Below are 27,999 nucleotides of genomic sequence, written 5' to 3' on the forward strand. Positions count from 1 at the left end.
TGCCTCTCGTAAGGAGATGTGCATCTAGTTTGCTTTTAAATCCTAGAACGGTGGATTCCGCAATAACCTCCTCTGGGAGAGCATTCCAGGTGTCCACCACTCGTTGCGTGAAGCAGAACTTCCTGATATTTGTCCTGGACTTGTCCCCCCTTAGCTTCAGTCCATGTCCTCTTGTCCATGTCACAATCTCAGCTCTGGAATGTTGCTACTCTTTGGGGTTCTGGAATCTTTTGTTACTCTTTGGGATTCTGGAATGTTGCTACTCCATTGTAACATCACTGATGAGGTTGGCTCTAAGGTACTGTGGAATGAGGCATTATAAGAACATAAGAACTGCCATCTCCGGATCAGACCTTCGGTTCATCAAGTCCGGCGATCCGCACACGCGAAGGCCCAGCCAGGTGTACAACTGGCGTAATTTTAGTCACCCATATCCCTCTATGCCTCTCGTAAGGAGATGTGCATCTAGTTTGCTTTTAAATCCTAGAACGGTGGATTCCGCAATAACCTCCTCTGGGAGAGCATTCCAGGTGTCCACCACTCGTTGCGTGAAGCAGAACTTCCTGATATTTGTCCTGGACTTGTCCCCCCCTTAGCTTCAGTCCATGTCCTCTTGTCCGTGTCACATTGGACATCGTAAATAATTGTTTTTCCTGCTCTATTTTGTCGATTCCTTTCAGTATTTTGAAAGTCTCGATCATGTCCCCTCGCAGTCTCCTTTTCTCAAGGGAGAACAATCCCAGTCTCTTAAGTCGTTCCTCGTATTCCAAGTTCTCCATACCTTTTACTAGCTTCGTTGCTCGTCTCTGCACCCTCTCCAGCAGTTTTATATCCTTCCTTAGGTTCGGAGACCAATGTTGGACACAGTATTCCAAGTGTGGTCTGACCATCGCTCTATAAAGCGTCATTATTACTTTGTCCGATCTACTCGTGATTCCCTTCTTTATCATGCCTAGCATTCTATTTGCTTTCTTCGCCGCTGCTGCGCATTGCGCTGACGGTTTCAGGGTCCTATCTATCAGTACACCCAGGTCCTTTTCCTGTTTGCTTTTACCTAGTTGCACCTGACATTCTATATTCGTGTTCAAAAGGGAGACAAATAAAAAGGACATCGATAGCTTGCAGCACTGTAGGCAGTTTACATGCGACTCAGGCACTCTTAATAGTGCTTATTTATTTATTCAATTTTCTATACCCTTCTCCCAGGAGAGCTTAGAACGGTTTACATGAATTTACTCAGTTACTCAAGCATTTTCCCCTGTCTGTCCCAGCAGGCTTACAATCTATCTAATGTGCCTGGGGCAATGGGGGGATTAAGTGACTTGCCCAGGATCACAAGGAGCAGTGTGGGATTGAATCCACAACCTGCCACTCTAGAAATCAAAATGTAGTAAAAGTGAGCCAAGTATAAGACAATCAAGCCATTGTGACACCACTGATGAGGTTGGCTCTTAGGCATTGGTGGAATGAGGCATTATGATGTCACAATACCAGCTCTGGTTATCAGAGGCTGAAGCTTTTCACACTATTTATTTATTCAATTTTCTATACCGTTCTCCCAGGGGAGCTCAGAACGCGGTTTGCATGAATTTATTCAGGTACTCAAGTAGTTTCCCTGTCTGTCCCAATTTATCTAATGTACCCGGGGCAATGGGGGGATTAAGTGACTTGCCCAGGGTCACAAGGAGCAGCGTGGGCTTGAACCCACAACCTCAGGGTGCTGAGGCTGTAGCTTTAACCACTGCACCACTCTAGAAATCAAAATATAGTGAAAGTGAACCAAGTATAGGACAATCAAGGCATTGTGACATCACTGATGAGGTTGGCTCTTAGGCATTGGTGGAATGAGGCATTATGATGTCACAATACCAGCTCTGGTTATCAGAGGCTGGAGCTTTTCACACTATGTATTCCATTTTCTGTACCGTTCTCCCAGGGGAGCTCAGAACGGTTTACATGAATTTATTCAGGTACTCAAGCATTTTTCCTAAAACACGCACAGACACAGTCCTGAGCTCAGGGAGGTTTGTGTGGGGGCGGAACAGGGCAGAGCTGGAGGCGGATTGGAGCGGGGCTGGGAGGTAGAACTAGGCGGGGCCATATGGCAAGCCCACTCAGCCCACGTGTCTCGAATTTCTTACTTCCCCTCCTATTGCCTTGACAACTAGGCCCAGAGGGGATGACCTGTGGAGAAGTAGGGGAGAATGCTTTGCTGCTGTCGAGGTCAACGGCCAGCAATATGGGAGTAATTGTATTATTTACTGGGATTTGATAAGTGATGTTATGAGTTACGTAATCTTATAGCCCACCAAATCTTCGCAAAGCAGAGTTCAAGGTGGGTTACAGACAGCGTGATTGCTGCACAAAAATAAACGTATGATGCAAAATCACCCAAGGTAGTGTACAAATACTGGCAGGTTGGAAACCCTACCTCCAACTAACTCATATGAAGGTTAATTATTACAGTATTTCATTTTCCCTGCTAGGCCTCTCCCTGAACTCTAGGAAGTGACATCAGAGAAAGAGCCGACGCTGGCGCCACTGGTTAAATACTAATATGAACTGGAGAACAAATTCATATCAAGTTCTATTGAATTACCAGACCTCAAATACCAAAGGCACTACTTGAAGAGTTTTTCATGCCCTTATTAGGGTGGTATGCCCAAAAGATAAGTGCCTTCCTTTCTTTAGCACCTTATGCACTAACACGCACTTTATATTTATTGATTGAAATTAAAATTAAGAATATAAAAAATATTTACAGCACATGTCACTTTACCAAGACCAATGATGAATTAACCACCCCAGTAAGCGCATGAAAAACTCTTCAAGTAGTGCCTTTGGTATTTGAGGTCTGGTAATTCAATAGAACTTGATATGAATTTGTTCTACAGTTCATATTAGTATTTTTTGTTTGAACAAATATTTTGTTTCTTTAATTCATGTTGATTTAGCCATACTGTATATCCATATCACATTAAAAATCATATCTCAGATGCCCTTCTCTACTCATTGTGGCTCTTTGTAAATCTTGGGTCAAACATTTAGGATAAAATGGCTCTTTGCTAGACCATGGCCTCAGGGTTACCAGATTGTACTTTAGTAAAATCCGGACCCCCTAGGCCTGCCCCCCAGGCCTGCCCAGTTTTACCCCTCTGTGCCCCATTATACCCCAGTCCCAGCCCCCCACCACAGTCTGCTCCCCCCCCCTCCACTGCTTGCTCTCGTTGGGCAGGGGGTGCATCCGCAGATACCCTCCTGCCCGATGTGATTTCAAGGAAGTTTTTCGAAACTCAGACTAAATGCCGGATTTTGAAAAACCATCCGAACCCCCTGGACATGTCCTAATGTGGACATCTGGTAACCTATTATTATTGTTTCGCGATATGTGTGCTTCCTCAGGAAGGGATTATCTGATAATTCAAAAAATAATAAACAGAGTAGGTCCACTATGGTATTAACATGTATGAGTGAGATAGATAAAACATTAATAATGAAACTTTACTTTAAAAATAGGGTGACAAAATTCTGTGGAGATTTGGTTAGGATTTTTCCCGATGTTTCAAGAGCTACGCAACTAAGAAGGAAGGAATTTTTGAAATTAAGAGCAAGAGTTTTAGCTCTTGAGGCATCATTTTATCTAAAATTTCCATACAAATGTCTTGTCCAACTATAAGATACCAAAAAAAGAGGCCTCCCCAAGCCGGCTCGATGGTCTTCAGAGTCTAGTTATTTCGGTTCCTGAAGAAGGGAGTTTTTGTTCCCGAAACCATGCTTGGTTGACCTTGGTATCCTGCGGATCTTCTTGCTCTTGGGAGACCGATTTACCACCTATCTTCAGCTAAGTCGGCGTTTTGATTCTTGTGGGAGTTTTCTGGGGGAGGTTCTCTAAGAGACTGTTTGACTGACCTCACTTGTGTTTGTTGCTTTGTGCTTTATTTTTTGCACTTCTATTGATTTATATCACACACTTTGGAAGTAACCCATGATGGTGTGGGGGCAGGGACTGGTTGTCCTTATCTCATGATGTGAAGCGTAGGAGTATTGCTCCCTTCGCTGCTTTATCACACTGAGGGCACTCCTTTACTAAATTATATTAATTACTTTCCGGAGTTCCACTACTTGTGTGTTCACAATTGTTTGGTCAGTGAGCAGTCTCTTTGAGGACCGATTGATCTTTACTGCCTCTTTTTTTGGTATCTTGTTAAGTTTCTTTGGCAGGTTTTTGGAGTTTATTTTTTGTTTCTTGTCCAACTACAAGACATTGAATATGTATTTTGGGATCCCATTCAATTACAAGTTTTAATGGCTCGAGAACAGAAATGAGGACTGTTGGTTTAATGTTTCACTACTGAGAAAATTGGAGGATGTTAGAGTCCCAATTAATAGGGAATGGTTAAGATTCAAATGAACCAAGAACCAATTCTTAGTTTTCTTTGTATCTTATGTTAGTTGATATAGTGGTATGGCTCCCCAGTCTTGTGGGCTTGAAAAGGAATTTTGTATTATATGTATAATTATTGTAAAACTTTGTGTAAGAATCCTTTTTCTTTGGTATCATTTGATATTATAAATTGTTAAATTTGCATAAATTTTAAAAAAACACAACAACAACCCAATATATAACACCCTATATCCATCTTCTCAAACACTCTACCTCCTAATTAATATATATAATCTGTTATAACGTATCTACCCTTATTTATCTAGACTCCAAATACTTAAATCAGCCCCCATTGGAGAGAACAAACCACACTGCTCCAACTCAGCAGGCAACCTATTGTTCTTGCCTTAATTGTTTCTTTTCTATTCAAAATTGTAGTTCTCCCTGTCTACCCTCTTGTTCCCAGTAAGTTAATTTGTTGTGTGTATTGTTAATAAATGTTTTGACTTCTGTCAGGCTACATGCTAATTTTAAATGTAACCCGCCTTGAAACTATGTACAGGCGATATATCCAATTTTATGTATAACAATTTTTATTGAAAGAACCAAATAATCAGTACAATAGGATAATACAAAAATACATTCAATACAATAAATTTCATACAAATTTAAATCATTCTTTCAAATTTAATTTCCATATGAATTAATTCAATCTTATCTATACCCCCCTCAATTCCATCCCCTACCCACTATCTTCCCCTAAATGAAATCCCTCCCCCTGGATGAAAGTTGACAAAAATAAAGAATTAAAATAAATAACTGGAATGTAATTATTAAACCTAATTTTCATAATAAATCATTGGTAACAAAACTTCGTATTTTTGGTGAAAGATTCTAAATATAAGGATCCCAAACGTCCATAAAAAGACGAGTTTTTTTAGGCGAACATCGAACCTCCCAACTCTCAAATAAAAATAAGCGATGTAATTGATTCCTCCAATGCCAAAAACTTGGAGATTCTTTCTGCAACCAAAATTGCATAAAACATTTATGCCCAATCATACAGGCTTTCTGAAATAAAAGACATTTTAGTTGGCCAAAAACCCCACAAGCTGATGCTTTACCAAAAATTATTCCCCTGGGACAACCCACTATCGAATTACCCCATAAAGAACCCAATAATAATAGGATGGCAGACCAAAATGAGTTGATCAAAGGACACAACCAAAAAGCATGAGATAATGTGCCAGGATCTTTATTACATTTAATACAAATTGAGGTATCTATTAAATTTGCATGAAAAGCTTGAATTTGGGAAAAATAAGCCCTATGCAAAATTCTATAAGTACATTCTCTCCAAACATACCCTTTTATAATCTTTTAAATAAACTTTGAACCCTAGCCCTCCCCATTCTGCTGTTTATACTTTCAGTAGTTATCAAATGCTCTTGCAGGTCTCCTTACGTAAAATAACTTGAAGAACACGAAAGACAGAAGACACAAGCCGCAGGTTTAAACTAACCCCCTCTTTTATTAAGGTGCGCTAACTGATTAGCGTGGGCTAAACGCTAACGCGTCCATAGACTAACATGCACGTGTTAGCGTTTAGCACGCACTAATTGGTTAGCGCACCTCCGTAAAAGAGGCCCTAAGACTAGAAGTCTGCACGGGAACAGGAATCTCGCGGGAATCCCCCCATAATCCATGGGACTCCCATGGGGACCCCCTTCTGGCCCACGGGACTCCCACAGGGATGGAAGGCTTTGGAAGCAGGGTTCGTCCATATAATATAATGGACACGTCAGCCTTAGTAAAAGAGGGGGTTTATAAGTTAATTACCTGAACAGAAAACAACAAAAGGGTTCCACCAAAGAGATTCCACAAGGAAAACAGCAAAAGAAACTGTGGAATTGATGATCCTGTCAGAAGGAATTGCTGCTTTTTTATGGGGACGGGCAAGGATGGAGGTAATTCCTTGCGGGGATGGGTGGGGACAGAGAGAATCCTGACGGGGACGGGTGGGGACGGAGAGGATCCTGACGGGGACGGGTGGGGACGGAGAGGATCCTGACGGGGACGGGTGGGGACGGAGAGGATCCTGACGGGGACGGGTGGGGACGGAGAGGATCCTGACGGGGACGGGTGGGGACGGAGAGGATCCTGACGGGGACGGGTGGGGACGGAGAGGATCCTGACGGGGACGGGTGGGGACGGAGAGGATCCTGATGGGGACAGGCGGGGATGGGTGGGATTTCTGTCCCCGCGCAACTCTCTACCTAAGACTTGCAAAAATTTATATGTGAGCCAAAACTAAGGGCTCCTTTTACGAAAGTGCGCTAGCGTTTTTAGCGCACGCACCAGATTGGCAGCTGAAAAACTACCGCCTGCTCAACAGGAGGCGGTAGCGGCTAGTGCGCGGGGCATTTTAGCACGCACTATTCTGCGTGTTAAGGCCCTAACGCACCTTTGTAAAAGGAGCCCTAAATGATTGAGCAGCGGGGGAGAAAGGATACAAAGTATGGGATACTGACCGAAAGAGCAGTCCGTCGCCAGCCATGGCATATATCACTCTTGGCATGGGGAAAAGTGAACCGAACAAGCTCACGGTCAACCCTGCGACGGATCCAATTGCAACGATGAATTTGGCAGCATAGAATCCATGAGCTACAAACATCTCCATCAGAGGGGACTCCGTGTCGATGGCATAATAAGGAACCAGCAAAGTTAAAATGACACTCACCTGTGAAAGAGAGAGAGAAAAAAACCAACTGAACAAGATAAAGAAGAGCTGTGGTTAGGTATTTTTTGAATCAGAAGGGCGTTACTCTAGCCCAGGGGTAGGCAATTCCGGTCCTCGAGAGCCGGAGCCAGGTCAGGTTTTCTGGATATCCACAATGACTATGTATGAGATGGATTTGCATGCACTGACTCCTTGAGATGCAAATCTATTTCATGCATATTTATTGTGGATATCCTAAAAACCTGACCTGGCTCCGGCTCGAGGACCGGAATTGCCTACCTCTGCTCTAGCCTCTTATCTGGTTGAATGGCACCAGATGTATCATTGCCATAACTTCTAAAGCAGGAGGAAGGATGAAATAGTGTCCCAAAACAGAAGCAAGTATTCGTGTACCACTAAAGTGGGATGTTAATACAGGCTAATGTTGAGTCTGGTTATTTTACCACAAGTAGGGTTACCAGATTTTCCCTAAGGAAAATCCGGAACCATGGCCATGCCCCTAGGCTCGCCCAGTTCTGCCCCATTCCGCCTGCGTCATACCCCGTTCCGCCTCCAGCCCCACCTCTAGAGGGCACCCGCACATGTGCGTGTGCGCATGACATCACCACGTTGCATCCACGCAGGCCTGGATAAAACGGGACCCTGCTCTTAAATAATCTGACTTAACAGTAGTCCATGTTGATAACTTCTCCCCAAATCGATTCATCGGGACAAATTTTTAGCGCAAAAAGATATTGGCGGGTGGGGGTAATTTTCCTTTTTCACTCATTTTTAGTTTGATGTTAAAAAACCATTAAAAAAAAACACAAACCCCCAACTCATCAGCTTCTTGGCTGTCTGTGCCTGGGTGCATGCAGGATTCCCAAGAACCAATGGTTTAACCAACTTCATCTCAAACGCACTTTTGTACCAAACGTTTAGAAAGTCAATAAAAACTTATCTCTTTGACAAATTTCTCTGACCCCACTTCAACCTGATGTACTTCCAAAACACTTCTAGATAAACCTGACTAAACTTAGCGTGCCAATGTAATTTTGAAAGTTCTCTGTAAAGTCGCTGACTGTATATAGTCTCTTCCCTTGTAAACCACTTAGAATTGTTTGTGGTATGGCGGTATATAAAAATAAAGTTATTATTATTAGAAGAAAGAATGGTATCATGACTCCCTCTCCCCGATATTTCCTGCGGCACTGTTCATTTTCACTGGCTCCCAATTAAATGTCACATCAAGGTTAAAATCTTGCTTCGTGCTCATAGGGCCTTTGATGAACAGACTCCTATTTCTCTTGTGGCCTTGGCCTCTCCACACGTACTTAATAGATCCATTTGCCCATTGACTGCATTTATTGAGTCACAATAATTGTCTAGTACAGTGGTTCCCAAACCTGTCCTGGAGGACTGCCAGCCAGTCAGGTTTTCAAGATATCCCTAATGAATATGCATGAGAGAGATTTGCATATAATGGAAGTGACAGGTATGCAAATCACTCTCATGCATATTCATTAGGGATATCTTGAAAACCTGACTGGCAGGGGGTCCCCCAGGACAGGTTTGGGAACCACTGGTCTAGTACCTTTCTTTTTATCTGACTTCCTTACACATCCAGGGTGGGAGGGTGGGTAGGTGGATGGGGGAAGAGGAAAGTATTATTGGTTGCTATACTTAATTTATTTATATTATTGAAATTAAATATGTACTTCTACTTTTGTTAGTTAAGGGGAGGAGGGGGGGAGAAAATGATTGTTTTTCAAATTATTTGTGTATTTAAAGTGCGTTTTGTGAAGTGTTTTATGTTTAATTAATTGTTTTGCACTAATATTTGAAAATTAATAAAGATTAAAAAAAAAATAGATCCCCTTGTTCTTTCGTCGATTTTCTGACGGTTCTCCCTCGCCACTTCAAGGCATGCTGGGTTGCCACTCGACATTCTGCCTCCTTTTAGGTAGCTCCCTTGGCTTTGGAAATCAATTGCTTCTCGGCCTTCAGGCCCAAGGAAGCATGAGAGCACACTTAAAGCTGCCTAAAGGTTCACTTGTGTTTCATTTGAGGGCCAGATTCTGAACGGATTTAACTTCCTTCACGTTGTTTTCTTATGTGAGTAGAATGATTGACGGCCTCTTTCCTGTCATTAGTGGAGTTCCTTTCCTTTATCATCTCAATTGCTGTTTATTTTTTTATTGTTCACTGCTGTGATCCTTCCGGCTAAGCAATATGTCAAATCTCGAACAAATTGAACTCCACTGCTGCACCACAAGTATCTAAGATGTTGGCATATATACTTACATTTGCATATAATTATATCTGCAAAACATCTCATGGAAAATATATCACATTTTAAAAACTCTCCTTCAAAGTGACCTATTTTATAAACGGTTGTGCCTGTTTTTCAGTTTTCATAATTTTTTGGGGTTTTTTCTTCCCTCTCACCCTGCTCTCTAAACTGCCTTTCTCCTTCTCAGAGATGCTACTTTTTGTCTTAATTGCTTACGTTTCCCTAGTTCCAATGACTCTTTGGGCTAGATTCACTAAGCAAACCGATCGTGTACCAATCGGTCTGCGACCCGATTTCCCTCCGGCCCAATTCACTTACCTCTCTGCCGACCATCCTCCAATCCGCGCATGCAACTGAGGGGAACTGCATGCAAAGTAGGCAGGGACGTGATTCATTAACCAAAACCTTGCAACACCGACTGGGCTGGACGATCACAAACAAGCGACTGCTGAAGACCAGTCACTCAAGCCCTTTCCGACTGCCCTGCCTTCTGCCGCCCTGCTCTCTGCCCTGTCAGCCCCGATCTCCTGCTGCCCCAATCTCCTGCCTGACCCGAACTGCATCCCCTGGCTAAAATGAAAGGAGCTGTCTTTTCTCCTGCAGCCCCGACTCTCTCACCCTTCCCCGCAGTGCAAGCCTGTGGTTTTAACCTGCGGGCTTAAAGCGGGTTAAAACCACGGGCTCCAAAAAAGTTAAAAAAAGAAGAAGAAAAAAAATCTCTGCCAGGCTCGGAGGTCCTGCGCATGTGCTGGGATCGCTATAAAGCGATCCGGGCAGGCAGTTGGGGGCGAGATTCCGATTGCCCTCATTTGCATGAGGGCGATTTGTGAATCAGCCCCCCAGACACGGATCGGATCCCTTAGTGAATCTAGCCCTCTCTTCTGTAATATTTTCCCCTTATTTACCTTTCATCTCTCTAACCCTCTGCTATAAACCTTTACTCATCACTCCTCTCTTATCTTCTTCCTTCTCTCTTTTGGTCTTTTGTTCTTCCATCCGTCTTTCACAATTCTCATTATGCCATCTCCTCGTTCATCCATCCCTTTCATTTTTTATTTCTCTCTTTCCATCGCTGCCTCCTGAATATCCCTGCCAACCACATCCTATAGCTTCCAAAGTGCTGATAGGGAACTTCATTGTTGACAGTGACTAACTATCAGCCCTGTCTGATACAAGAGGGTCATTTTTGATGATAAAGTAGTGTCCTGTGATGTTTTGTTATATGTGATTCTAAATCATGTATGTGAATCTTGTAAGCTGCCTGGGACTGTTTGGTTATCAGTGATTTAGTATGAATTTAGGTTTAATAATTACATTCCAGTTATTTATTTTAATTCTTTATTTTTGTCAACTTTCATCCGGGTTGAGGGATTTCATTCAGGGGGAAAGGTAGAGGGGTAGGGAGTGGGGGTGTAGATAAAACTGGATTAGTTCATATGGAAATTTAATTTGAAAGAATGATATAAATTTGTATGAAATATTATTATTATGATCCTTATTGTATTGATTATATTTTTGTATTATCCTATTGTATTGATTATTTGATTCTTTCAATAAAAATTGTTATAAAGTAAAACTGTGGAGATAATTGGGAAGAGAGAATGGTGTGAAGGCTGGGCATATGTTGTGTTTGTTATGTTGGCAGGGGATGTGAGATATGGCGGAGAAGAAAGTGTGTTGGAGCAGTCGGATGAGAGCAGTGTGTCAGCCAGGTTAGGGGTACATGAATGTACGAGGTGTGGTGACACGGCAGGAGTCTGGAGAGTGGGGAGCAGAGAGGTGCATCAATGGGTGGGGAGAAGAGTATAGGATAACCTAGTGGGTGACAGGAAAGCATGGAGTCTTAGGAGGGCTTACCAGATATCTAGATTTCCCCAGACTTGTCCTTTTCGAGGACACGTCCGGCGGTCGGGATGGCTTTTCAAAACTTGACACTTTGTCCTGGTCACAATCTCGTCAGGAAGGGGAATCTGCGCATGCACGGATGCAACGCAGTCACATCATGTGCGGATGCCGCCTGGGGGGCAGGGCTGGGCGGCGGACTGGGGCATGACACAGGTAGAATGGGGTGGAACTAGGCGTGCCTGGGGGGCGTGGCCATGGGTCCAGATTTTCCTTAGGGAAAGTGAAGGTGAAGCAAATTCAGTACCTCAGTGGCGTTTGAGAGGTGGGGTGGGGGTGGGGGTGGGGGGGGAGGGTGGGGGAGGGCAAGTCCAGCAGTCTGAGGAAGCTGGTTGTTCTCCAAAGACAAGCAGGTATAATATTCTCACCTGAGGGTGACACCATCCAAGAAACCCAGTAGGAACACTAGCAAATGCACTCGGTGGGGTAGCGAGGGTGAGAGGCACCCCTCCCCCAGCTCCTTCCATGACCCCCTGCCATACGTGCCTCCCTTTCCTTCCCCATACAACTTCAACATGCTCCTCGTGACCGTGACTCTTCCTCTCTGGTACCTGGAAGTGACGTCAATGGGAGCCAACGCGGTCGTGAAGAGCACATTGACGTCGTGGCTCATGGGGGTGAAGGAAAGGGGGGGCGAGCGTGCAGTGGGGGGAGGAGTGGATAGAGGCGGGGTGCCGCAAATTCAACATGTTCCTCGTGACCGCGTTGGCTCTCCCTCTGACATCACTTCCCATGCAGGGCACCTGGAAGTGACATCAGCAGGAATCGACGCGGTTGCGAGGAGCACGTTGATGTTGCGGCTCGCGGTAGTGAACAATAGAGGTATGGGGAAGGGAAGTTTGGGATGTGTGCGCAGCGGGGGTGGGGTGGGGGAAGAAGCGGGGGTAGAGAGGAAGGGGGTTGCCGGCACCCGCACCATCATGGCACTCGGGGCGGTCCACCCCCAACCCCACTTACTACGCTACTGAGTGCACTGTCACTTTAAATCTTTAGGCAGTGCCCATACCACATGCGTGCCTTCCTGCCCAGCATCAGCTCGTGGGACCATCAGTTCAGTAACAAAGCTTAGAAACCCAGTAGGGGAGGTGGGTGGGATGTGAGAACCTATGCCTGCTATCCTTAGAGAACATCTGCTACAGGTAAGCGACATTGCGCTTGGTAGTGTCCGTACTGGGTTTCATGGATGACATCACCCACGTGTGAATGTATGCCTGCTGTCCTCAGAGAACATCTGCTACAGGTAAGTGACATTGCACTTGGTAGTGTCCATACTGGGTTCCGTGGATGATGTCACCCACGTGTGAATGTATGCCTACTGTCCTTAGAGAACATCTGCTACAGGTAAGTGACATTGCGCTTGGTAGTGTCCGTACTTGGTTCTGTGGATGATGTCACCTACGTGTGAATGAATGTATATTTGCTGTCCTCAGAGAACATCTGCTACAGGTAAGTGACATTGACTTGGTAGTGTCCGTACTGGGTTCCGTGGATGACGTCACCCACGTGTGAAAGTATGTTTGCTGTCCTCAGAGAACACCTGCTTCAGGTAAGTATCTTGGCTTTATAAGATGCAGCAACTGGCACCAGCAGGACCTTTGGAATTCCAAAGAGCATGGCAAGTTTCAGGGCAGAATGCAAATTAGGTGGCAATTGATATGGCATCATAACCAGCTAAAAGCATTGGTTATTACATGGGGAGAAAGAGAGAGAATTTTCCACTCGTCATCTGGAGAGTCAGTGTTAGAAGAGATATTCCTAATTTCATTCCCCATACACAAATCTACAAATCAGCCCTTTTGAGTCTTGTAAAGCTCAAGGACCCCCAAACAGTAATTAATTTTTATAAATGGACAGAAGGTACAATTCAATTTATTTCACAAAAATCCACAAGAGACAGAGCAAACAAACTCCGCCCACAGCAAAGAGAGCCCCACCTCTGGGGGAAGGAAGCCATCCTGGACATGTGATTGCATGCTCTGGACTTACACTAAACATCATCCCAATAACCCATTATGCAAATGATTTTCAGCAGTGCTCAGACAACAGAAAAGACATAAAGAAGAGTACTTACAGACACATAAGCTGTTAGACATGTTATTAAGGAGGCAGTGATTGCATATGGGATGGAAGTATTAGGACTCTTTGCCTCTTCTCCGGTGGTGGCAATGATATCAAACCCAATAAAGGCATAGAAACAAGTAGCCGCACCTTGTAGAACCTGTAGGTAGAATTTAGAAGATATATACAGCACTTTTATCAACCCCCCAATAAAAATTTCATGCCCAAAACTCTGGGACACAAAAGGCTTTACCATTCTACAAAAGTTGGTAAGCTGCATCTTGGTCTTAACTTCTAGTTGCAACCCCCCCACACACATTTTTGCTATCTGTGTTGTTTTTTTTTCGGGGGGTGGGGAGGGTGGAGGTGGGTGAGGGAGAGATATCTGACCACTTCCTACTTCAGGTCTGCATTTCTATCAAATTTGGCCTCTCTTGAACTATGGCACTAGGAACTCTCATTCACTTCTATTTGGTGAATTTCCTCTCAACTCGTCAAACGTACTCATAGCAGCAACCGAGCTCTTGTTCTGGGGTTCCCTCTGGAATTCTGCAATGGTAGACTCTCCATTCAGCTATCAAGTCTCACTGTTCTATGACAACGGAGAATTCTTCCCCTTGGGAACGACAAATGCTCATAATTGCTCAGCAGGGAAGACAAGACTGTTGAACTACCTAAAAGCAGTCACAGTAAAAGCCATTTTAGGATACTACTCTATGGAGTCAATTAAAGTGCCTGAAAATCAACCAGCTGTCTATGATTTTTTTGTGAAGGCTTTATTAAAAAAGAAATAAAAAAATACTGCTATAAGGGTGGTCCAGGAATGACAGCGCATTCAGTTGGAAAGCTTGTTTACAACTGTACATGTATTTAGTCCCATAGGAAATCTCAAAATTAAGCCCCCCTTCCACAAAACTGCGATCAGGTAAAAATTGTTGCGTATATATTTTTTACCACCATCTTTGGGACCCCTGATGAAGACTTGTCGATCAAAACATGGACCGTGTCGGGTCCCGTTACTCATTTGACGTGAAATAAACACTGCCTGCCTGCAGTTTCGTCTTTTGTTTTGGTCTACGTCATAAGGCATACAGGGACAGACTCACATATCGAAATCTGTATACTTTGGAGGAAAGGTGGGAGAGGGGAGATATAAAAGAGACGTTTAAATACCTATGTGGCATAAATACGCATAAGGCGAGTCTCTTCAATTGAAAGAAAGCTCCAGAGTGAGAGGGCATGGGACGAAGTTAAGGTGATAGACTCAGGAGTAAGCTAGGAAATACTTTTTTACAGCAAGAGATGCGTGCAATGTTCTCCCGGTAGAGGTGGTGGAGACAAAAAAATATGTCCGAATTCAAGAAAGCATGGGATAGGCATGTGGGAGCTCTTAGGGCAGTGGTTCTTAACCTGGGTTCGACCAAACCCCAGGGGTTCAGTGAGTCAGTCTCGCAGGTTCGGCGGAGGTCAAAACACACCTCCGACTCATATAGCGCTTCGGTCATGTTCAATCATAAAAACGAAGAAAAGGAACAGACTTTGTTGCGAAAATGACATGAGAGTGGCACTTGCCAAGGTAAAGCCGCGCATTTCTGAACTGGTCTCTGAGAGGCAACAGCAGAAGTCACACTGATTTGCAGTAAATTTCATTATTATGTTATTATTATTCGAAATATAGGAGAACTTTTTTGTTTTCAAAATTGATATTATTTTTTCCCTCACTGTATACCTATGTTTTGAATTTGTAAAAATCATATTTTATTTTTCCAATAAAGATGGGTTCAGTGAACACGCATATGAAACTGGTGGGGTTCAGTACCTCCAACAAGGTTAAGAACCACTGTCTTAGGGAGTAGAGGAGATAGTGGATGCTATGGATTTGGCCTTTATCTGCCCGCAATGTTTCTATGTCAACCATTTGCTCTGGTCTCAGCTGAATTTAAAACCTAAGATTTTAAAAGACAGGGCCAGTATATAACAAAAGTTAACCATATGGTATTTTTATTTTATTTTATTATATATTATATATATATATTTATTCATTTTCACATCAAAGAACTAAAACTTTGTTAAAGGAAATTAAATATACATCTTAAAGAAAATTATTACCGAAAAGCAAAAAAAAAAAAAAAGGGTGAAAACCTTCACTCCTGTTACTAATACCATGATCATAGACCACCTTTAGGAGGGGGTGAAACCAAGGTCCGTACCCAATCAAGGGAAGCTGAACTTAAGAAATCATTCACGGTCATATTTACACATGTCCTCAGAAATACAGGGTTTTTTTTGGTTATTTACATTTAGGCCTGATTAGTGGAAATTACGGAGGGGTCTGGAGCCTTTACGGCAGCCTTGCCTTCCAGAAAAAAAATTGCAGTTGTTCTGGTTCATAGAAGATGTATTTGTTCGCCTGATACGTAATACAACATTTACAAGGAAATCTAAGTTGATATGGTATTTTTAAATGCAATTCATGTAGAGCTCCTGTAGCTATTTGGTCTTGGAGACAACTGGAATCTTTCCAGGCTGACATCATCTTTATTTTATTTTTCTCTCATTAAAAGGTGCTGCAGTGCATGAGCTCAGCTTGAACACCATCTTCTGCAGATATAATGCAGTAAAACCTCGACTCAGAAGCAAGATACTGAAATGCTTCTTTCCTGGTTTTCCATGGCCTTCGATCCATCTTCGGATACAAACATTGTACGAAGGTTTCAGGAGCTGCGCATCAGTCCGAGAGTCTCCCGTTAACTGTGGAGACCGGGAGTCATTGTTACACTGCAATCTGCTGCCACAGCACAGATCTGTCTGCCACTGAGCAGCGTGTGATCCATACACAATCCTGGCTTCAGTCCAGCACGATGTTTCCAGACTGCTCGTCTCTGGATGGAAATCGGTTCTTGCAAGCTAAAAATGAGAACTGTATATAATCTCCACTAAATCCAGCAATTGCAAAGTAAATTGTGGTGCTTTCATTATTAAAGTCACAATAGGGTCTGAAGTTGCACAAGGTAGAATCTTTGTAGCCCACTTTATTGGAAGGAAAAATAGGAATGTTAATATTTATTCTGGGGGGAGGATGCCGAAGACATTTCTGCCTAAGCACATACAAGCAGCTCAGTTGTAAGGAGGGAAAGGGGAAATATGATTGGAACCTCTGAATTAGAGAATGACACGGTGACAAAATTCATCACCGTTCCCGGCCCCGCGGATAACCACGGGAAATAATCCCATGTCATTTTCTAGTGTCTATTTCAACCTCAGTCCTTCTACACCAGCATTCTTCAAAGCAAAGTTTGTGGGTCAGTGGTTGTGGCCATTCATACTCTGATTCTTCCCTCTCTCCTTAAAGAATGACATGAAGATGGTTTCCCGCGGTTACCCACGGGAACGGGGACGGTGATGAATTTTGTCACCGTGTCATTCTCTACTCTGAATGTCTTGTAGCCTTCCACACAGTTACCAGAAGGTAGCACTGAATAAGATGCTCAAAGACTGGGAAGGAGGTGAGCTCAGAAGAAACGCAAGAACGTACTTGTTCACTGAGAAGGCAATGGACACATAGTAACATAGTAGATGACAGCAGATAAAGGCCCCAATGGTCCATCCAGTCTGCCCAACCTGATTCAATTTAAATTTTTTTTTAAATTTTTTCTTCTTAGCTATTTCTGGGCAAGAATCCAAAGCTCTACCCGGTACTGTGCTTGGGCTCCAACTGCCGAAATCTCCGTCAAAACCTACTCCAGCCCATCTACACCCTCCCAGCCATTGAAGCCCTCTCCAGCCCATCCTCCCCCAAATGGCCATATACAGGCCGTGCAAGTCTGCCCAGTACTGGCCTTAGTTCAATATTTAATATTATTTTCTGATTCTAGATTCTCTGTGTTCATCCCACGCTTCTTTGAACTCAGTCACCGTTTTCCTCTCCACCGCATTCCAGGCATCCACCAACTTCTTGAAAAAGTGGCAGAATTCAGACCTGTTTTGAACAGGCACAAAGGAACCTTAATGGTGAGGTAAGGATGGAAGAAAACCAGAGATTAGAGAATGACACGGTGACAAAATTCATCACCGTTCCCGTCCCCGCGGATAACCACGGGAAATAATCCCATGTCATTTTTTAGTATCTATTTCAGACTCAGTCCTTCTACACCAGCATTCTTCAAAGCAAAGCTTGAGGGTCAGTGGTTGTGGCCTTTCATACTCTGATTCTTCCCTCTCTCCTTAAAGAATGACATGAAGATTATTTACCACGGTTATCCACGGGGACGGTAACGGTGATGAATTTTGTCACCGTGTCATTCTCTACCAGAGCTCAAGAAGTTTCCTAAAGAGCTAACCATTGTGTTCGTGTGGCACTCCCCTCCCCCCATATAGTGTATATATGAACTCCCTCTAAATATCTTTCTCAGAATCTGTACTGTATGATATGTCCTAAAAATCAGGAGTAAACAAAACACACAGGAAGATCTCATAAGCCCCCACCCCTTGAGAGCAAGTTGAAAAGGGTCTTCTACAGCTTAATAGGCAGGTTCTAATGGGCAAACCGAGTAGACCAAGATGTCCTATCTGCTGACATCTTCTGTGTATCACTAAGACTCATCTACTCATTAAAGAAACATGACCACATTACAGAAGCCTATCTCCAATCGCATTGGCTTCCAATCCCAGCAAGAATACAATTTAAATTCTACTGTCTACTATTTAAGACTTTATACGGAGACAGTCCAAGCTACCTGAATAACCGCCTCATCCACAACACCTCAACCAGACATAGGAAAACTCACACCCCATTCTCATACCCCTCAATTAAGGAAGTCAAACGGACTCCTGGCCACTCAAGCAGCCAAACTAGACAACCAAATCGTCAATCTACTGACGGCATCCCTCGACTACAAAACTTTTAGAAAAGAAATAAAGACCATACTCTTCAAGAAAACTCTGAAAAAAGAAATAATACTGCAAGTCTCAAACTCCACCTCTCACTAAAGCCAACTACCCCAAACAAATAACCTTACCCATTTCTTACTCTCTTTGAAAATGACCAATGTTTTTTTTTTTTGTAAGTTCTTGTTGTAATACATCCTGGATAATTCTTTTGTAATCCGCCTTGAACTGCAAGGTAATGGCGGAATAGAAATCCCTAATGTAATGTAATATGTCGCCTATCAAGGTTATCTAAGCGGTTTTACAATCAGGTACTCAAGCATTTTCCCCTCTCTGTCCCAGTGGGCTCACAATCTATCTAATGTACCTGGGGCTATGGAGGATTAAGTAACTTGCCCAGGGTCACAAGGAGCAGCGTGGAGGAGGGCGACGAAAATGATAGGAGGCTTGCGCTAGAAGACGTATGAGGAGAGACTGGAAGCCCTGAATATGTATACCCTAGAGGAAAGGAGAGACAGGGGAGATATGATTCAGATGTGCAAATACTTGAAGGGTATTAACGTAGAACAAAATCTTTTCCAGAGAAAGGAAAATGGTAAAACCAGAGGACATAATTTGAGGTTGAGGGGTGGTAGATTCAAAGGCAATGTTAGGAAATTCTACCTTACGGAGAGGGTGGTGGATGCCTGGAATGCGCTCCCGAGAGAGGTGGTGGAGAGTAAAACTGTGACTGAGTTCAAAGAAGTGTGGGATGAACACAAAGGATCTAGAATCAGAAAATAAGATTAAATATTGAACTAAGGCCAGTACTGGGCAGACTTGCACGGTCTGTGTCTGTATATGGCCGTTTGGTGGAGGATGGGCTGGGGAGGGCTTCAATGGCTGGGAGGGTGTAGATGGGCTGGAGTAAGTCTTAAGAGAGATTTCGGCAGTTGGAACCCAAGCACTGTACAGGATAAAGCTTTGGATTCTTGCCCAGAAATAGCTATGAAGAAAAAAAATTAAAAATTTAAATTGAATCAGGTTGGGCAGACTGGATGGACCATTCGGGTCTTTATCTGCCGTCATCTACTATGTTACTACTATGTGACCCCAGGGTGCGGAGGCTGTAGCTTCAACCACCACGCCATACACTACCCCACCATGATTAACAAGACAATGTTTTTAAAAGTAGCAGTTCACGAGGAAGAAACTCACCCCTGACCATCCGCAGGCCAAAAACTTCCCATCAGACCAGTTGGCGCCATTGACAAAGAAAAGGCCGGCTATCAGGATGAATATCCATACCAGCAGGTTAATGACATTAAGCAGGTTATTAAATCCAACAGAGTTCTTCACTCCCAGAGCAACAATAACTGTTACGATGATTGCAATAAGCAAAGCAAGAAGGTCTGGGTACGATTCCTCCCCTTTCCCTGAAACAACAAAAAGCATATTAAATAACCCAACATTTGGAACCTACGCACATATACATGTAAGCATTTCCCCCTTAAAAACAAAGGAGGCAATTGCAAATAGAACTGCGAGCTTGGTAGGAGCCTACTCTGTAAATGAACATAGGCCCCGAGACTAGATTCTATAAATGGGACCTATAAAATTGGTGTCAAAAAGGATAGCACTGAGTGGTATTCTATAAACAGTGACTATCCCCCCCACCCTTTATGAAGCCACATTAAGCTTTTTTGTTATTGGCTCTGATTTTGGTCCAGATTTTGGCAGGCACTGGTGATCTTGATTGGCCACTGTTCAAAGTAGGATACTGGGCTTGATGGATTTTCGGTCTGTTCCAGTATGGCAACTCATATGTTCTTATGTAACTCTTTTTTGTTGGTTTCTGGAAAGTTTAAGCATAATTATAGGACCTTAGTTGCTGCTGGGTATGCTCAGGCACGAAAGTTGGAGTAGCACATCTCTAGAATGAGTAGACGTTAGTAGGCCTGCAACACAGGCTAAGGACAAGCATTGTTTGGTTCGTAAATTGGAATATCTTGAAAATCAAACCAGGGCAAATAATCTGCGCTATCTTAAATTTCCCTTAGTGGGGGGCCAGTGAACATGGTTGAAAAATATCTTTAAAAAGTGCATAAGATACCTGATGAAGGATCACCTCCCGCTGTATGAACTCATTTTAAAATGAGTGGAGGAAATGGAGCTCATGCTGAATCTTTTGGAATTCCTTGAGGACTTCAAAATGATGACTTAGTGGATCGCACTGCTGGTGTGCTTTTTGCCTTTGGGCCCCATATGAATATGGCCCTTCATTTTGGGTTTTGAAATATGACTCAGCAATTTTGGGGATCAAGAGGGCACATTTTTCTATATTTTCCACATGACACTGAGAAAAGGCAAAGGGACTTTTTTGCTTTCAAGTTAGGGTTGTTACTTTGGGTACTAATTTTGTTCTGACCTTCCCTTTAGCCGTAAATAATTACCTCTTCCTTCTTCCCAAACTGCAAGATTTTTGGGGGCTCTTACGGCCTCTTTTACAAAGCCGCCCGATAACAGCCCCGAAGCCCTTTAAATCTCGATGGGCTTCGGGGCTGTTAGCGCAGCTTTGTAAAAGAGGCCGTTAGACTAAACTAAACTAAACTAAATCTTGGGTTTATATACCGCAACATCTCCACAGGTGGAGCTCGACACGGTTTACATGGTTAGTGAAGGAACAGAACTCCAGTAGATTTATAGAAGTAGGTAAGAAGAGAGGTTAGGTGTGATAATACTAGGGAGGGGATGAGGTTACGTTTTGGAGAAGAGCCAGGTCTTCAGAAGCTTACGGAATGGTAGAAGGGGGCTCAAGTTGCGGAGAGGGGAAGGGAAACTATTCCATAACTGAGCGATTCTGAAGTGGAGGGAGGAACCGAGTTTACCAACGAGGGAGATACCTTTTAAGGAGGGGAGGGATAATTTTAGTTTTTGCGTGGATCTAGTGAAGAATGGATTTGAGGAATTCCAGGATAGAGGAATAAGAGGTGGAAGGATACCGTGGAGGATCTTGAAGGTTAAGCAGGCACATTTAAAGTGGACCCTGGAGATGACAGGAAGCCAGTGGAGCTTGGACAGGAGCGGAGAGACATGGTCAAATTTACTTTTTGAGAAGATAAGTTTGGCCGCTGTGTTCTGGATTAGTTGGAGTCTGTGGAAGCTTTTCTTTGTTAAGCTAAGGTAAATGGAATTGCAATAGTCCAATCTGGAGAGGATGATGGACTGTACGAGCACGGCAAAGTGTTTTTGGTGGAAGCAGGACCTCACTTTCCTCAGCATGTGAAGGCTGTAAAAGCATTTTTTTATCAGGGAATTGAGGTGGTCGTTGAAGGATAGCGAGGAATCTATGGTGATGCCCAGGACTTTGCTAGAGAACTCCAGTTGTAGAGAGGAGCCTGTGGGCAGTGGGATGGAAGTGGGTAGATGATCAAGTTTAGGGCCAAGCCAAAGTAGTTTGGTTTTGGACTCGTTCAGTTTCATTTGTACAGCGAGGGCCCAGGATTGAAGGTTGGTTATGCATGAAGAGATGTTTGCTGCGAGATTGGTGAGGTTTGCGTCGGTCTCGAGGAGGACCAGGATATCGTCTGCGTAAGTGTAGAGTGTTTCTAGGGGGGAAAGGTGGAGGAGGTTCAGGGAGGACATATAAATGTTGAAGAGGATAGGAGATAGGGGGGAGCCTTGTGGGACTCCACATGTCGGTTTCCACGGGGAGGATGAGGTACCATTCTTGGTAACGTTGTAAGAGCGAGAGCGTAAGAAGTTTGAGAACCAGTCAAGGACTGTGGAGCTAATGCCTATCTCGGAGAGTAAGAAGATTAGAATGTCATGATGGACAACGTCGAAGGCTGCAGAGAGGTCGAATTGAAGGAGAACGGCAAATTTTTTGTGAGAATGAAGTTGTTGGATCTTCGAGATTAGGGAAATCAGGAGGGTTTCAGTACTGAAGTTGGGTCTGAAGCCGTATTGATAGGGTAGGAGGGTAGAGAATCTTTCCAGGTAGGCTGAGAGTTGGGAGGAGACAATGGACTCAAGCAGTTTGGTTAGGAGCGGAATGTTCGCTATAGGGCGGTAATTGGATGGGATGGAGGGATCTAGGTCAGCTTTCTTCAGTAGGGGGGTCAATGCAATGTGTCCCATTTCAGGTGAGAAGAGGCCCGATAATAGGGCAGAATTTATGAGTTTGGTGAGAGATGAGATGGCCTGTGCGGGTATTTTCTCAAATAGATAGGATGGAAATGGATCCAAGGTGCAGTTGCAGGATTTCAATTTCTGGCAGAGCTTGAGGACCTGCGATTCGGATACTTGCTCAAAGGCAGTCCAGGATCTATTGACTGGGACAGGGGTGGTGACATTTGGAGTAGGAATGGGGGTGGCGAACACTAGAGAATTGTAGGAGACTACGGGAGGGAAAGAGCTTCTTAAGGCGGTGACCTTTCCATTGAAAAAGTTTGCTAGTAGGTCGGCTGATGGGGAGGAGGGGAGTATGGAAGGGTTGGTGTTGGGGATTAGGGAGCGCCAGATATTGAACAGCATGCTGTTCTGGTTGTTTGATCTGGAGATCTTGTCACCATAGAAGTTTTTCCTAGCACTTTTGAGAGTGTTGTTGTAAAGTTTAATGTTGACTCTCCAGATTTGTTTGTCTGTGGGGGATTTAGATTTTTTCCATATGCGTTCCAGGGATCGACATTTTTGTTTTAGTACCCTGTGGTGTGGGAGGTACCAGGGGGCCTTACGGGAGTAGGTGACGGTTTTGGTGGAAAGCGGGGCAAGAGAGTGGTAGGTGGATTTTGAGAGAGTAATCCAGTTGTGCCAGTTGGTTACAGAATCTTGTTGAGTCTCCTTGGATAAATCTACATGATGTATGTTTAAGCTCGGTGATTGTAGAAAGTTATGCCCTTTGCTGCCCTTCAAGCAACATTTATTTCTTTTCCTTTTCGTGGATGATAATGTTGTCTAAAGAGGATTAATAATGTTCCCTCAATATAAATGTTTAATTCTTTCTTTTTGTTTTATTACTTTTGTATATCCCTTATCCTATATGAATTGAATGATTATTATATAAGCTACAGAAAACTATGAGAGGCCGCTGAAAATTTTTCAGCCCAACTAACAAAGTCGGCGTAGTCTCCATCGAGGGCTATACACTTAGGCCCTCTTTTACTAAGGTGTGCTAATCAATTTAGCGCATGCTAAACGTTAACACGTGCATGCCAGTCTATGGACACGTTAGCGTTTAGCTCGCGCTAATCAGTTAGCGCACCTTAGTAAAAGGGGGGATTAGGGGTCCTTTTACAAAGGCGCGCTAAGCATCTTAGTGTATGCTAACCAATTTAGCGCGCGCTAAACGCTAACACGTGCATGTTAGTCTATGGACACGTTAGCGTTTAGCTCGTGCTAATCGGTTAGCGCACCTTAGTAAAAGGGGGTTAGGGGGTCCTTTTACAAAGGCGCGCTAAGCGTCTTGGTGTGTGCTAACTGATTTAGCGCATGCTAACCAATTTAGCTTGCACTAAACGCTAACACGTCCATAGACTATAATGGGTGTGTTAGTGTTTAGTATGTGCTAAATCAGTTAGCGTGCACTAAATCAGCTAGTGCCTTTGTAAAAAAAAGGGGTTAGTCCAGTGATTTTCCACTTTTTTCATTCTGTTGGAAAAAATATGGAATGGAAAAAGTGGGAAATCACTGGACTGAGAGTGTAGCCCTCGATGGAGACTGCCTCAACGTTATTGGTTGGGCTGAGAACTTTTCAGCGTCCCCTTGTAAGATTTAAAAAAGCATAATACCAAACTACTGATGGAAATTCCCAGTTGAAATGCATTTTTTTGGGCAACAGACCGTACAGCTGAGGCTCTTGATCTCATGAAAGGCAGATTGACAACAGCACAGTGAGAGAAAATAGGGGACCAGGAGCCTGAAGAAAGCCGTGTAATTTTCGGTTATAGTATGTATTATACAGAATCTATCATTTAGCGTGTGCCAGGAAATGATTTATGAACGATGTAATTACAGAACAGAGGTGCCGAGGAGCAGAAATGGATCTGCTAATCTTTCAGCAATTACCAGGCTGTGAACCGGCTTTTGTCCTCCTGTTTTGTAGATTTTGCTTACAATTTCCTTGCGATTAAAACTCATCTGCCATATTGTTTAACCTAGAAAAAAAGCCTTTATCAGCTAATTTTCATTCATAAGAACATAAGAAATGGCTTCGCCGGATCAGACTCTAGGTCCATCCAGTCCGGCGACCCGCACCCGCGGAGGCCAAGCCAGGTGTTCCCTGCTGAGAAACCTCGTTTACTCATATCCCCCAATGTGATTTGCAAGAAGGTGTGCATCCAACTTGCTCTTGGATCCCAGAATGCTGGTCTCCATCACGACCTCCTCAGGGAGAGCGTTCCAAGCGTCCACCACTCATTGTGCGAAACAGAACTTCCTAATATTTGTCCTGGGCCTGGTGGCTCTCAGTTTCAGTCCATGACCTCATGTCATTCATTCAATTTTCTATACCATTCTCCCAGGGGAGCTCAGAGTGTTTCAAGCATTTTTCATTGTCTGTTCCGGTGGGCTCACACTCTATCTAATATACCTGGGGCAAAGGGGGGATTAAGTGATTTGACCAGGGTCACAAGGGGCAGCATGAGTTTGAACCCACAACCCCAAGGTGCTGAGGGCGTAGCTTTAATTTTGGGACTTAACAAGAGCCTGTTCACGTCTGCATAATGGAATGGGCAGCATATGAGGCTCTTGTGACAAACTGGTGAAACGCCACCTCCCCTCTACTGAAGGGAGAGTAACACAGAATAGGGCAGCAAGAAGAACTAAAAACATCTGTAGTAGAACAGCTGGACGGAAATACCCTCCCAAACAACTTTGTATAACAAAGCAGTCATTCAAAATTAACTTTTGGACTTGAAAACAATGTATTATTATTATTTTTTTTTTATTTAGGCCCTCTCTTATCAAGCTGTATTAGGATTTTTTATCGTCGGCCGCCACGGTAAAAACTCCTACGCTCTTGGGAATTCTATGAGCGTTGGAGTTTTTACCGCAATAAAAAAAACCCCTACGCAGCTTGATAAAAGAGGGCCTTAGTAAATAGCAAGAAAACGAAAGAAAACAAGATACCTTTTTTATGGACAGTCACCAAATCTGAAGAAAATATTAGTGAAAAGCAAACTTCCAATAGAAACTGTACAAGAGAATGGCACATTTCCCAGCAAACTGGGCAAGCGCATATCAGTCAATGGCGTAGCAAGGGTGAGAGGCGCCTGGGGTGGAGGCACCCCTCTCCCACCCTCTTCTCCGTTCCCACTCCCATCCGCTCCTCCCCTCCCCCTCCTATTGTGCGCATGCACCCCTTCCCTTCCCCCCCATACCTCTTTGACATTCGCGGCGAGAGCAGCTGCCTCCACCTGCTGGTCGCGCCAGCGTCAGCTCCTCCTCTGACGCTACTTCCTAGGCGCGGGTCCAGGAAGTGACATCAGAAGAAGAGCCGACGCTGGGGTTGCTGCTCGTGCCGGGAACATTAAAAAGGTACGGGGGAAGGGAAGCGGTGCTCGGTAGTGTGCGCGTGTGGGGTGGGGAAGGAGGGGGTGGAGAGGAGGATGGGTGCTGGGACCCCTCCCCCGCCCCCTTACTGCGCCAATGCCTACAGTCACTCCCATGCGAGGAAAAAATATTCAGCATAATAGGATCCTACACGTTTATCTTCAACCCCCCTCTTTTACTAAGGTGCGCTATGCTTTTTAGCGCATGCTAAATATTAGTGTGAACTAAACATGTGCTAAACGCTAACGTGTGCATGTTATCCTATGGACGCGTTAACGGTTAGCGCATGTGTTGATTTAGCGTGCGCTACACACGCGCTAAAACACTTAGCGCACCTTAGGCCTTCTTTTACTAAGGTGCGCAAACCGATTAGTGCGTGCTAATCGATTTAGTGCATGCTAAACACTAATGCGTGCATGTTATCCTATGGACGCATTAGCGGTTAGCGCATGTGTTGATTTAGCATGCGCTACACACACGCTAAAACACTTAGCGCACCTTAGGCCCTCTTTTACTAAGGTGCGCAAACCGATTAGTGCATGCTAATTGATTTAGTGTATGCTAAACACTAATGCGTGCATGTTATCTTATGGATGCATTATCAGTTAGCGCATGTGTTGATTTAGCGTGCGCTAAACACGCACTATAATGCTTAGCGCACCTTAGGCCCTCTTTTACTAAGGTGCGCAAACCGATTAGTGCGCGCTAATCGATTTAGCGCGCGCTAAACGCTAACGCATGCATGTTAGTCTATGGACACATTAGTGTTTAGCGCGCGCTAATCGGTTAGCGCACCTTAGTAAAACAGGGGGTTAGTAAGAGAGGGCCCAAATGTAGTGTATATTATTAAATTTAAAAAATGTGAAGAAGGGTGTTATGTTGGAGAGACAGGTTCGTCATCTTATTTGTTTTATTTCTATTTATTACCTTTAAACGCAGACTAACATGGTTATTACACCACATTATCCTTTTTAATGTATTATTTAATTTTTCAAATATATGCGCACTTCCAAGAAACGGCATTCAGGAGGAAAATTTTAACCATAGCAGAGCAACTGATGCCCCTGCAGTCTCAGCACCAATGGTGGCTGTCTCCTATCCAGATAAATTAACATCTCTACTGTGGGAAAAGCAATCTCAACATCCAGACTGTCTATGTTCTAGAAAAGCTAAGTTCGTGGTTCACAGTGTACTCCTTGTTCGTATTATTTTTCACGTTTTGTTGGTCTGCTTTCTGTTAATGTTTTTAGGGCTCCTTTTACGAAGGTGCGTTAGGGCCTTAACGCGCGGAATAGCATGCGCTAAAATGCCACGTGCGCTAGCCGCTACCGCCTCCTCTTGAGCAGGCGGTAGTTTTACGGCTAAGCGTGCGCTGATCCGGTGCGTGCGCTAAAAACGCTAGCGCACCTTTGTTGAGGTTTTATTAGAAAAAGCAGTAATAAATCTTTCTCCATGGAATATATATGACCCTTTGTTTGCAGCTAGCAGTTTTAAGACCTCCTCTTCCCCCTCCTCCATCTAACTCTCTCATCAAAGTAGAAATCCTCCAGAAGGGACCATGGGACCTTGACTTCTTCCAATACGTGCGTACCTTTATTCTGGTCAATAGGTGTCACTATTGTGTGATCATGGCACTTCCTTCCTCCAGCGTCTGTGAGCATCACTGCCACAATAACCTCAGCCCTGATCAGCATGCAGCGCAAATGACCTCACTGAGGAGCAAACGTGTGGCTTGGATTAAACACAGGGTAGTACATAGCACTGCCACTGATCCAATGGGTGGCCTCTGCATTTTGACACATTACGTGAGATCACAGTGGTAAACCATGAACGAACCACGATCTCCTTGGTTTATTTTCTACAGGACTGAAATAGGGTTGAGGGTGCAGAATAACTTTGCATATTTACTGACATGCATGCGTTGATCTCTTGCTTACCCAGTCCGTTTAAGGTGCCCACACTTTCGATCATCCAGTGGCTGATTGTGTGGTTTGCTAATGAGTCAAACATGCTGCTTAGAGCACTGGCGCCAGCAGCTGTGCCAATCAGGTATTCCAGGATCAGATTCCAGCCAATGAAAAATGCCACAAATTCACCAACGGTCACATAACTGTATGTATACGCTGACCCGGTAGTTTTGGGGACTCGCACTCCAAATTCAGCATAGCAAACACCTTTAGAGACCAACGAAAGTCAGGAATGGAAATGAACAATGGAAAATGAGAT

The 27,999-nt window shown here is 43.9% G+C and overlaps 1 protein-coding gene across 1 annotated transcript in view; it reads right to left on the reverse strand.

The window, feature by feature from the left end:
- The window catches only part of SLC7A14 (solute carrier family 7 member 14), a 56,096-nt gene that overhangs the window by 18,082 nt on the left and 10,015 nt on the right, over positions 1-27,999 (reverse strand). The window contains exons 2-5 of the mRNA XM_033959053.1: positions 27,711-27,947; positions 19,441-19,658; positions 13,370-13,516; positions 6,916-7,124 (exon numbers count right to left, since the gene is read on the reverse strand). Of these exons, the coding sequence (XP_033814944.1) occupies positions 6,916-7,124; positions 13,370-13,516; positions 19,441-19,658; positions 27,711-27,947 (811 nt within the window). The remainder of the gene's footprint in view (positions 1-6,915; positions 7,125-13,369; positions 13,517-19,440; positions 19,659-27,710; positions 27,948-27,999) is intronic.

Source organism: Geotrypetes seraphini, chromosome 9 (assembly GCF_902459505.1).
Source record: "Geotrypetes seraphini chromosome 9, aGeoSer1.1, whole genome shotgun sequence".
In the NCBI taxonomy this organism is placed as follows: Eukaryota; Metazoa; Chordata; class Amphibia; order Gymnophiona; family Dermophiidae; genus Geotrypetes; species Geotrypetes seraphini.